The sequence below is a fragment of the Hippocampus guttulatus genome, chromosome 3 (genome assembly GCF_054856545.1).
Source record: "Hippocampus guttulatus isolate MCC_2025c chromosome 3, RoL_Hgut_1.0, whole genome shotgun sequence".
NCBI lineage: Eukaryota > Metazoa > Chordata > Actinopteri > Syngnathiformes > Syngnathidae > Hippocampus > Hippocampus guttulatus.
In genome coordinates, this window is record NC_141263.1 from 23460290 (window position 1) to 23472824 (window position 12535).

A 12535-nucleotide genomic window follows, 5' to 3' on the forward strand; every position below is an offset into this window, starting at 1 on the left:
GATGTGACTGTGTCACATTTCCTTCCGTTATGTTCATCGAGCCTAAAAATAAATCCATGTCACGGAGTGTGTGATTCCCATGATGTCAAAATAGGAAATTCATTTCACAATGAGTCAGCAAAAAAATAATAATAATAAAATAAAAGGAAATTCACTTTCACAACGAGTCAGCAAAAAAATTATAATAATAAAATAAAAGGAAATTCACTTTCAGTCAGCGAAAAAAAATAATAATCAAAATTCAAAAGTGACCATGCATGACTTTTATCCTTGTATGGCAATTAGAAAAGTTCTCCCAAATGTCTGGCCTAAATAACATGTTTTAAGCCTGTCTAATGCAAGTGAGGGACTGTACCGAATATCCTGTGCCAATGGAGGGTCTGGCTTTATAATTCTGAAGATAATCGGCTGAACTATAGCATTACACCACATACAGAAGACGAGGCCGGCAAAATGCTCCCATCCCTGCAAACGGAGAGAAGCTAGTTTACAAAAGTAGTCAGCGAACGAAGCAGTTTGGTCGCTATATTTCACAACTTTTCTGACCAGCCTTGTGCCGATATTACAAGTGACTTTATTCCTAGCTGAGAAACAGAAAACATGAACAGAATTTGCAGAGGTCATTTTGCGTCACCTGTGCAACTCTACTTCAAAAACAAAAAATAAAAAAGAGCTGGAGGTGCAGCAGTACTCTTTCCTACATTTCATACATTTAATGCCCAGGAAAAAAATATTTCAAAGCCTGTTTGATATCAGGAGAAATAAAGCAAAGCCTCCGAGTAATTGGCTTGTTTCTATTTCTGAAGGGGGGGACATTGGAAATCCGATTTCTGTTTTCTCCATTTTCAGAAATAGGCAAATAAAAAGATGTATGTGGTTTGATCATTTCACACTTGATGGATGATCAGACACACAAGAGACCCAACCGTGTGTATTTAAAAAAAAAAAGAAAATTCTTCTTCAAACCCGCTTCTTGTTTTTATGTAAATTGGATGTTAAAATTTCACTTAAAAGACACCTGTAACAGTTATTTATACCCTTTAAAATCATTTGGCACCTGAATGCTACCTCAGGAAATGGACGGCAGCCGACCTCCATTATTGTGCTTTTTGGTGCATGTTGTATTCCTTTCCACACCCCCCCAGAGAAGCTCAGCACGCGGTAAATAGACCAAACACCATTGGGGCGGTCCTTGGCCTCACTGCCCCCTTGTTCCTATTGCCGCAGCACAAGACACAACATTAATCAACACGACCACACATTGTTTTTAGAAATGAACACAATACACATGCTTGCAATTATAAAGGATGTTTCCAGGAAATACTCAGCGACTTTGTTTCCCAAAGTTCTTACTCAAGATAAACTAATTTGCTGTGTTTTATGGAAAATAAGTTGCACAGAAGTCCATCCTTCTCTTTTATTTCTATTTTAAAAATGGTGCATTGAATTTACTCAATTTTATTTCATCAAGAAATAAAATCATTTGGATCCAGCTTCATTTTTTTAAATTTTTAAGTAGACTATCCAGCTATCGAAATCCGGATGATTCGATTGTGTGCAGCCACTTAACAAAATCAAATTGAGTAAATTCAACTCATTATTTTTTTCAGTGTAGTCACTGAAAGGGGACAGTACAAACAAACAACCGTTCACACTCACATTCACTCATGGGCAATTTCCATTGATTTCAATGAGCAATTGAATAAGAATGGTGTGGGGCATGCACTTTGTTATCAAGCACTTCTGTTTTGAAAAAAAAATGTAGCATTTCTGAAGCAAAATAAATTAATTATTTATCTCTTTCAAGAAAAGGTGCTAGATTTTTTTTCAAATTGACATACAATTAATATTTACCTACCAGTGGCATCATACTTCTTGTTTGAGTTAAGTGCAACAGCCTACAGCCACGCAACCGACCATTTTGCCAAATATAGCCAAAAAGCCCCCAAAATACCCTTCAAAAGGCCCCAAACTATTTGATGGTAATACAAAGCAACATCGGGAACAGGGACATGTGGTGCATTGAATTTATGCAGAGCAGGTATGTTAAATTCATTCAATGTCCAGGCTTTTTCCACAGCTTTGAATTGTGGTCCGGGCACAACACATTTACAAAATAAGATGCTGTACAAATTAAGTTGCACTAGCTCATGCTGTAATTTACTGTTACGATTTACACCGTGTTGAATATTTATGTCACTGTTTATTATCAAGGAGACACATTGACTGTATAGCGTATCGTGTCAAGAATAATGGAGAAAATTTTTTTTATTGAAGCTGGATAAATACAACAAAATAAAAGATTAAAAAATACATAAATGACTGCAAAATAATCTGCTATCTGCTTTGAAACAATAAATTTCTGATGCAAACGTTTCGCTTTTTATTCCAGCAAATGTTAGGCGTATGCATATGTATGGGGGGGGCAAGAAGTATAAACGGAATTACAAAACGATATAAAAAAAGAAAATCGTCAGTTTTCATAGAACATATTTTTATTGCGTCAACCATCACATGTTCACTTACACATGTGTAATCATAAAACAATAGAAATGCAAAATCTACTAGCTTACTCTTGCATTACAAAAACAAAATCACTTTTTGGCATTCTTACAAATCAAATCAACACGTGTGCACACACACACATCTGGATGCACGCATGTACGTACACACACACACACACAGCAGAATAATTTCCCCTCAAATATATACAAATATTAGCCCCATAAAATTGCTTTACAAAATACTTAATAAAAACACAAACGTCACATTTTCGGATACAAATATAGCTTCAGTGTCCTCACATCCACATTATATTGGGTTATAAATTACAAACGGTCTAAGCTCATTTGTATTTCGTTCAGAGTCACAAAATAGCAGCGGCACTCAAAACCATAACAAGGACACCGGTAAAAAATATAGCTTCAACGTCGCCTGTACATTACATTCTGACAATATGACCCTCTTTGTGTGAGCCATATACTGTATATGTTAAAAGTCGTTTGTTATATTACAGTATGACCGTTGCTGAATTGTAAAGTGGCATCATGACCAATCAGTGTTGCTGCTATTACAATAGCATTTGGTCCAAGAGTCACTGAAAGTGACTGAACTGCTCGACTGGGTGGGGAGGCGGGACCCCCCGCAAATAGAAACGCAAATCACACACAGAGGAGTACAGCGAAACCCTGCACATTTGTGGTTGGCAATTCCGAACTTAACACCTATTCGCATTTATTGTTTCGCTTTTCCTGAAACGCCAGAAGATTACACAAGACGATGCCAAACTCCTGCTTCAATAGGCTGCTTAAGTAGTGCAGTAAATTGGTCGAGAGGAAGAAGAGTATTCCCCTGCTTATTTGCAATCCGATACTCCAGGGTCACTTATTTTTTTAGGGGTGAAATGTAGCCTCCGAAAAACTCACCTATTCACTATGTTTTTGCTCAGATCAGATGTGAATGATTATTTAAGGTGAAGCCGTCGGGTAATAAGAACTCAAATGCAGTATAACACGCATTGTACATCACTGGGATAGTCATTGCGGTTGCTTATTTTCCCAGCTTCGCACATCGTTCATACAGACGTTTCTCCGCTCTGTCTTCACTGCACGTCAAACGGTCGCATGGTAGCTCTCAGGTGGCAGCGTTTGTGCTTCATGGTGAGGCCATACTCGGGCGTCATGTCGACAGGATCGCCGGGCATGGTGTGGAAATGCAGCCTCTGCACAATGATGGCCAGGAAGAGGAAGACCTCGTGCCGCGCGATGACTTCGCCGATGCACCGGCGCTTGCCCATGCCAAAGATCATCACCTTCTCGCCCTCCTGCTTATTGAGCTCGGTGCCATCATCACTCAGGAAGCGCTCCGGGTTGAAGGTGGATGGATCCTTCCAGATCTCACTGAAAGTTGCGGAGCAACCATTGTGGTAAGTCTTTATTGTCAGCCGGGCGATAAAAAAGTTAGCATTCTACTTACGGGTCTTGATTGATTTGCCATTGATTGATAAAGACGCAGGTGTCTTTGGGAATAAAAAAGCCGTTCAGAGATGTGTCCTTTGTGGTGCTGGAAAGACAGCAAGGTCATGCATTAAATGTCACGCTAGCCCAGCGATAGCATCGGACACCTTCCCAGAAATTAACCTTACCAATGGGGGATAGTGAAGGGCAGGAATGACGAGTGACGAAAGATTTCCAGGATGAAGGCCTCCAGGAGGGGCAGGTTGACTTTGTCGGACAAAAGAGGAGAGCGGTGAAGTCCCACTTTGTTCTCTGCAAATGAAAAGATTCTGTGAATAGTCTGCCAGGACGCGAAAGGGGGAATTCCACTTTGAGGGACTTACTCAGCTCCTGATAAAGTCTTTCCTGCATCTCCGGATAAGCCACCAAGTACATGACTGACCATGACAGAGCGGTCGAGATGGTGTCGAAACCTAGGGGACAATCAAACTTCATTTCATTTATTTAGAGGTGATTTTAAATCAGCACTGGTATAGCCTCAAGACCAAAACCACAGGTAGGAACCATCTGGACTCTGGTCATCTGAGGTCTCCAGTGACTAGAGTGTTGAAGTGACCGGAGGACTCAGGTGGCTTAGGTACTGGAAATCTCCCGTGTCTCAGATGCCACCTCCCAATCTTCAGTAGCTTTGACACACTAGCCTACAAAGATCTCCAATAGCCTTATCAACCTAGATCCTAACCACCAAATATCTCCTGTAGCAGCCATGGAAGACCACTGGTCCCTTAGAGACCAGAGATCTCCCGTAGCTAGAACACACAAGATCTCCAGTAGCCTCTTCAGACAAGAACATCTTTAGTTGCCACCGGAGATCCCAGTAACCTAGCCACAGAAGATCTCCAAAGTCCGAGCCGCTGGAGATCTCCTTGAGCCTCATTCTAGCCACTGCAGATCGACCCCAAGCAATGTAAATGGGTGGGATGCGCAACTGCTTCTACTCATGGGAGAAGTAGAAAGAAGAGCTCCAACCAACCGGCTCCAAAGAGGTCATTGACGATCCCGACGACCTTGCCATCCGACACCTGGACATTGGAGTTCTCGTCAAGCTTCCTGTCCTCGCAGTGGTCGATGAGAGAGTCTGTGATGTCCCGAATGTTGTCCTGAAAGTGAAGCATTTGGACAATTCTAATCAGCACAGTGAAAACAGTTTTTGTTTTGTCGAGGATATTGTTCACAATCAACCTGTATATATATCCATGTAAAAAAAACAGCTCTCGTGCACAGTTTTACCCAACTACTTATGCTGTTAACACATTTACAGTGATTAAAGCAAACACAGTGCAAATGTGTTTGAACATAACAAAGGAATCAAATGTATGATAGAGTCTGGGTGTTAAACTGTCTAGCCAGGGAACACTGTATGACAAAATGGAAGAAACGGTGGTTTAAGATTGGTAGTTGGTACCTTGTTGAAGGTGGTGTAGTGGTCAACCACAATCTTCCTCACAAAGTCGTTGAAGCGGGCGTTGAGGCTTACAAACGCCCTCATGGTGGCACTCGGCAGGTACTGGAGAGCCGGGATGAAATCGGCTGGGTTGCCGCTGCCCACCACTTGGGTGAACTCGTCACTGAGATTGACCAGGCCCAGAAGCTCTTGGTCGTCGTGGTCGTAGCGGCGGCCGAAGCACATTCCGCAGATGACGTTGGCCACAGAGACGACGATGTGGCGAAAGGGGTCAAAGCTGCCTTCGGCCTTCATGACTTTGTTGAGCTGCTCGACCAGATACTCGCCCTCCTTGCAGATGTGTTCCTCCAGCATGCATGAGTACTGCGGCGAGGTGCCATTCAGGGTGGCAAAGGAGCGCAAGGCGCTGTAGGCCAGCTTCCGACGGGCCCGCCACACACCTGCCTGGTCCGTGCTGAAGGCCAGACTCTCGCCGTCGTTGATGAAGCGGAACGTGTACAGGTCGGGCCTGCCCGAGAAGTCCTCTCCTTGTTTGATGAGCGCCTGTCGCACCGTTTCGCTGCCGCTCAGCACCACCACGGGACGCATGCCAATCTGGATCTTAAACACGGGGCCGTAGCGCTTGCTCATGGCAGTCAGGCTCAGGTAAGGCCTGTTGCCCACTTGGAGCACGTTGCCGATGATCGGCAGGGGTCGGGGCCCCGGGAGCCGCCGCAGCCCTTGCGGAATGTCGCTGCGGAGGAACTTCAGCAACAGGTAGACCAGACACAGCGTGGTCAGGGCCACCAGGGTCTCCGACACGGACACGGCCCCCACCAACGGCAGTATCATTAGCACCATGGCAACGTCCTTATTATTTTCTGGCTGCAAAAATCAAAGCACCTGGAAATAGAGGAGGCAGAGGTGTGTTAGGGCAGAGGCAGGTTGTGCAACATGTCGACTAGCTGCTGTGGAGAACGAATGAGGACTGCATGTTATTTTACCCTGCATGTGATGCATTGCATGTAAAAAACGAACAGAAATTTAACAGTAGAGATAAAGCAAAACATCTGCAAATTTCCTCTGACGACCCAATCTCTATCTCACTCGAGTCCACGTGAGACACTTGTGAAGCCTGTGGTGCAGAAAGTCAACTTACCCTCAAGCAACCAGATGAGCAATGCAATCCAAGAGGAGTCCAAAGATGTCAAAATAGTGCTCAGACCCAAGTTCACACTCCTTGTGTCCCCAAAAGAGAGAATGGGATTCTGCTTTATAGCGTGCTCCTCCACTCCATTGGCTGCAGCCCGTGATGTAATCACCCCTCCTTCTCTTTGTCATGAATGAAGTCTAGTGCGCTGAAAAGGTGTGTGTGCGCCGTGCGCCTGTGTGATCGCATGTTTCGAAAGCTCTCTAATGCATGCGCTCAGCGGCATGCAACAAAGTAACAAACGTTCATTGCTTTATCATGGCCTTCTTTTCTAGTTTTGCCGATGAAGTCATCGCGGGACCGTTATTGGTCTAATTACCATGAGTGGAAAATTGTGTGAGAGCAATTTAACTGAAAAAAAAAAGAAGTCGTAGAGTGACAAAAATAAAGATGTAGCATGAAGAGCGAAAAAAAAGTTTTAATGCAATGACAAAAAAGTCAGAATGTTAGGAGAATAAAGCCATAATGTTACCAGAAACAGCAATTGTTACAAGAATGAATAATTTCCTTTGGTTGGATTCAAGCAACAGTAAATCTGCCTAACCTAATTTAACCATAATGTTATCAAATAAATCGTTACGAGATTAAAGCTGCGATGTTGTGAAAATAAAAATCTAATGTTACCAGTTACGGGTCGTAATTACGAGAATAAAGTAATATGTCACGAGAATGAAAAATTAATGCAATGAAAAAAAGGTTGTTAAAAAAAGTACTGCTGTCCAAATAACGTGAGAATTAAACTGTGGTGTTACCACAATAAAGTTAAGGGGTTCGATCCATGTTACCAGCTCAAGTCTGGCGCGAGGTGTGAGGTAAATGTGCGCAGGGGCGGGCTCGACTTCGTTTTGGTATTTTTGCTGATGCACACCGCTTGAAGCAGTTTAAAAAAGGCGTTTTGGGTGCAAACACGGCCGACTAGATTGTCTGCCAATAGAAGCGCGTCCTGTCATTCCCTTTAGAATTGGCCTGCAAGAGGTACACAGTCCTTGACTTTGCGCTAGAAGAAACTGATTTGCTGGAGCCCGTGGAGGAGGTCGAAACAGACCGCCACAGATGGATGATGTGCAGGGAAGAAAAGTTGCAATGTTGCAAATATTTCAGTCGTTACGTTACAAGATTAATAGGTGAAGAGCAAAACATCGTGATAAGAACTTATCTGCCAGTCTAATATCCCCGTCGGTAAAGCGATAATGATATCATTTATGGTTCATGATGTGATGCCTGCCTGTTAACGCTTTGTTTGATAAACCGCTTGCAAATCCAACAAATTTCAATGACTGCAGCTGTTTTTGTGTGCGCCTTCAATACTTGAATTTTGTTGCATTTTACTCAATTTTGACCACCACCTCGGCCTGAGGGAAAAGGGCTGGGATAAGCAAGGGTGGGGGTTGAAACCAATCGTGCACGTGGAGACTAAAAGTGCGAGGGAGAACTTGGGGGTGGGTTGGGGTGAGGGGGAGAGGGGTGGGGGTGTGGGGGGGGTCTGTTTGAGAAAGGGCATCAGTGACAACATCTACCACCCAGGCAGCGCTAAGTCCTGATAAAGCACTCAGGTCGAATGCCATTGCGTGCTAGTACCTGTGAGCCCGAGTTAAACATTGACCAGTTGCGTGAGAGCGCAGTGATCAAACCTTCACCTCCCCTTTGAGGTGGCGATGCTGGGAAGGAGCGGGGCCGGTGGGTGGGAGTAGGGCTGTGGGGTGGGGATTCAGTGTGTCTGTGCAAGTGCAAGGGTTGACCATTTCAATGCGATCATTTTGCGGAATGGTTTGTATGCAGCTAGGAAACAAACACTTGATGTAAATGTTAGAGGTGTCAATTTATCACATGAATTGCGAATAATTAATTACAGTCATCTTCAGCGCGTTATGTTTTTTAATCGCATTAATCTAAATTTTAATCTCTAACTTTATTGTTTCTGTCGGTGGGTTGCCTTTTTATAATATCCCTTTTCATGTGTTGATTTCCTGTGTTCGAGTAGTTGAGGGTGGGGAAACAACTGTTAGTCACAGCCTGAATCGGACATTGATTGGCTGTCATTTTGATGTTTAACCCTTTTATGCACCCTGTGACCTGGTAACATGATAAACTGTCCACTGTAGTAACCGCTGTGAAAGGGTTAAGTTGAAACGATATTAAAAAAAAAAAATTAAAGCCACATCACATGTTATTGTTCCCTTTGGCATTTTAAGTATCCACCTAACCTAGACAGAAAGAACTAATGAGTAGTAATGAGAAACAGAAATAAAGTTGCAAAAATGAAAGTGGCACTGCTACAAGGATGAAGAAAATGAGGAAAAAACCACAATGTTGCAAGTTTAAAGTCGTAATATTACGAGAAAAATACGTAATGTTGGGAGAATTCAATTGGAATGTTTCTTGAGAAAAATATAATATATTGCATTTCGGTCGGAATGTTACAAGAATAAAAGTTGCAAAAGTATCAGATCATGTTACAAGATAAAGCATGATGATGTTACCAGAAAAAAGGTTGCAATGCAATAGGAATAAAATGATAACCAAAAAAAATAAAAAAATCATTGCAACTTCCCAAAAAGTTGAAAAGTTGACATTATACGACATTGACATTGTATTTTGTTATTAGATATAAATGCTAATGTTACAAGATAACATTTTCACAGAAGTAACAAAATTACGAGATTAACGTGATTTTACAAAATTGAGTGTGACAAGATTAGTCATAATTTCAGGAAAATACGATCACAACGTAATGAGAATTAAGTCAAATTGTTAACACAAGAAAGTCGCCAGGTTACGAGAAAAAAAAGGTTTCAACATTACTGTATGAGAATAAAGTTAGAATGAAAAATGTTGTGAGTTCAAAGTCAGGATGTTATCACCCCCCCCAAAAAAAGGTTACGAGAATTTTAAAAAGTCACAACAAAAATATGTCATCGGTTAATTTTTAATTGAGGAAAAAAGCTGCAGTGTTATTAGAATAAAAGTTGTGATACCAGAATGAAAAAAAGTAAAGATATAAGAATGTAATGTCACGAGGGATAGGCTTAATTTTGAAAAATTTTAATATTACAAGACTCAAGATGTAATAATTCTACTTTTAAAACCTAATTTAACGAGAAGTTCTCGTGCCATGAAAATAATGTTGTAATGTCGCAAGATTAACGCTGCACGGTCTCAAGAAAAAATGTTGGGGGTGTGGCAAGATATAAGTTGCGATGCTAACATTTCCTAACATTGAAACTTTACTCTCTTATCTTTTCCATCATGACATTCGGATTTAAATTTAAGCAAAACCGCCGAACTGATGGGGTTCTATGTAAAGAACTTTGATGAAACAGTTAATGATTAATGCTCAAGTTTGAAAGGATTAGTTGCACATGTGGCATTTTCGTGCGAAACAAGCTCTCCATGCCAAGCTTGTGCAACAACAAGCGTTATGAAACAAACAAATAAAACACTCACGCACACACACACACACACACACACACACACACAAAAAAAACAAAGCCAAAACGGTGAATTGTTATATTCTAATCTGCTTTGTTTCGTTTTTGTGGCATCGTATTAATATTAATAGCGATATGCATACTGTAGCTTGTTCTTATTGGCTTACTTGCAAATCCTGCCTTGACACAGCCAAACAGTTTTTCTTTTTTAAATAAGGTTTCATCTTGACCATTAACAATAAATAGACAAATAAATGAATACATGTATAAGTAAATACATGAATAAATATTTTTTTAAATAACTGAAAAAAATAATTATATAAACGGGTAAGCACAAATAAATAAATAAAACATGAATAAACAAACACAAGATTCATCCTCATGATATGTTCTTGATCCAAAGAATAAATTTGTCTGTGGAGGGGGAAAAAATACCCCCCCCCAAAAGGGGGGAAAAAATTTATATTAAACAAAAAAACATTTTTCAAAAGCAAAATTTGGGATGAAGAAAAGACAAATAAAATAAATCAATAAAATTTATCTTTAACCGTTACAATGTAAACAATTTATTCTAAACAAAATAAAATAAAATAAAATAATGTATGAACTTAATGTTGGAATAAAAATGAAATAAAACTCTTAAAATGAAATAGATTTATTTTGAAAGTGGTAATGTAAAGTCAAAGTGAAAAAACCCCAGAATTAAAAAAAACAAAAAAGCAAAACAGAAGCTCAAATATCATTCAATATTACAATAAATGAGTAATAATGATTGCATCTACATAAATAGTTCAAAACAATACAATGACTCATATCAATATTCAACATAAACGTCACGATTCACATTAATATAAATTTAAAGCTTAAATAAAATAAACCATCAAATCATTGTAAGCAATAATATTACATTAAAAAACTCAAAGTTAAAACATTATTAAAACTCAATAAAATAACAAAGACAGAATTAATTTAAAAGCACAAAAAGGCCAAAAAATATGAAATAAAATACAAGCAATATTTTATTCTTCCATGTAATTCACAAAAAAGTCAAAATAAGATTAAGAAAAAAATGAAAAGTAGCATTTTATACTTTTATACTTGCAATGATACAGGATGCACAATGAGACCACACTGGTGACGTCAGTTGTAAAAGATCATAAAAATCAAATGAATATGTAGCATAATGTGTCTGTAAATAAATGTACAAATAAATACATAGAGGCTAACTGAGGCACCAGATGAGCCAAATAGCTAAAATGGATGGAAAAAAACGAATCAAAACAAAACAGTTGAGTCACGTGACGTCCATCAAAACAAAACGCGCTAATTACGATAGCGTGGCCAAAGGTAGAGAGGGGCGTTAAACTGTTATTGTCCAGAGGGTCGGTGCATGCGGACAGAGTGAGTGAGAGAGAGAGAGAGAGAGAGAGAGAGAGAGTACTGTGTGTGTCCGTGTGTGCGTGCGTGCGTGCGTGCGTGCGGCTGCGTTTGCGTGAGAAGCGGAGGCTGGGTCCAGAGGGAGGGGAGGGTCTCGGACTTGCGGACAATCCTAAATCTGCCGGCTCAAGTCACGCGAAGGCGGCACCCACTGCAAAAGACACACAAGGCTCTTAAACTGGCAGAACAAAGAACAACGCACGACCACCACTCCGATCTGTGCGTGTGTGCGTGAGCGTGTGCGAGTGTGTGAGCGGAGCAGGCGAGGATCTGGCGGCTTTGGAGTCATGCAATGTGCCACTCAGCTCTCGCTCATCGGACTCATGCAACACGAGAAGGCAGCGAGGAACAGGGCTCTTTCAAAACAAATTGAACAAATCAGGATTAAGATGATGTCACAAGTGTGCGGCTGCACCGGATTCGCTTTCGAGGTCCGCGTTGCCAAGGAGTGCAGTCAGATAGTTTGATTTTGCCGAGGAAAACACCCCTGGGTTCTACGACAAAAACAGTGTTGTGTTGGGCACAAAAAGGATATATCTCCAGGGAAAGATATTTATGTCTGCAAGGGGGAAAAAAAAGCTGTCTGTTGAAAAAAAAGATGTTTTATTTTAAAAGAAAAGAAAAAGTACTTTTGAGGGAAAGCGTCTTTTAAAACGTCACAATTTCAAAGAAAAAAGGAAAAACGTCCATTTTGCGACAAAGCTTAATTGATTGTGTTTTTTTGGGGCGAGGGGGGGGGGTGCATTTTTTTAGAAGACAAAAATGGAAGAAATAAATATTTTTCAGAAAATTGTTTTTGTGAAGATGATTTTAGAGTATATTTTTGAATTTTCTTAGATTTTCAAGGAAAAGGTATTTGGGGAAAATATCAATAAATAAATAGCATTGTATTCGATTTTTGTAGTGGGTTTGGGGGGGGGGGTGTAGAGGATTTAAACTTTTCAAGGAAAAAGTCAGTCTTGTATTTCCAAGAAAAAACATATTTTTGAGGAAAAATGTCATATTAAAAACAATATACATTTTGTATCAAGAAAATGTGTATTTTTGTGAAATTCTTTTT

The 12535-nt window shown here is 40.4% G+C and overlaps 1 protein-coding gene across 1 annotated transcript; it reads right to left on the minus strand.

The window, feature by feature from the left end:
- Positions 1 to 2666: 2666 nt before the first annotated feature.
- cyp1a (cytochrome P450, family 1, subfamily A) lies at positions 2667 to 6643 on the minus strand. The gene is made up of 7 exons (XM_086107520.1): positions 6560 to 6643; positions 5422 to 6303; positions 4990 to 5116; positions 4340 to 4429; positions 4145 to 4268; positions 3976 to 4062; positions 2667 to 3899 (listed from the first exon to the last, which is right to left on the minus strand). The coding sequence occupies exons 2-7, from the start codon at positions 6259 to 6261 to the stop codon at positions 3602 to 3604; spliced, it is 1566 nt and encodes a 521-aa protein (XP_085963646.1). The 5' UTR covers positions 6262 to 6303; positions 6560 to 6643; the 3' UTR covers positions 2667 to 3601.
- Positions 6644 to 12535: the final 5892 nt, after the last annotated feature.

What these genes read in the sequence shown, in the direction of transcription:
- cyp1a (XM_086107520.1), bottom strand. Translation starts at nt 6,261, where the DNA reads ATGGTGCTAATGATACTGCCGTTGGTGGGGGCCGTGTCCGTGTCGGAG. An exon ending in CAATGACCTCTTTGGAGCCG is followed by an intron (nt 4,430 to 4,989) that starts GTTGGTTGGAGC and finishes ATTGTCCCCTAG; the next exon opens with GTTTCGACACCATCTCGACC. An exon ending in CCCTTCACTATCCCCCATTG is followed by an intron (nt 4,063 to 4,144) that starts GTAAGGTTAATT and finishes CTGTCTTTCCAG; the next exon opens with CACCACAAAGGACACATCTC.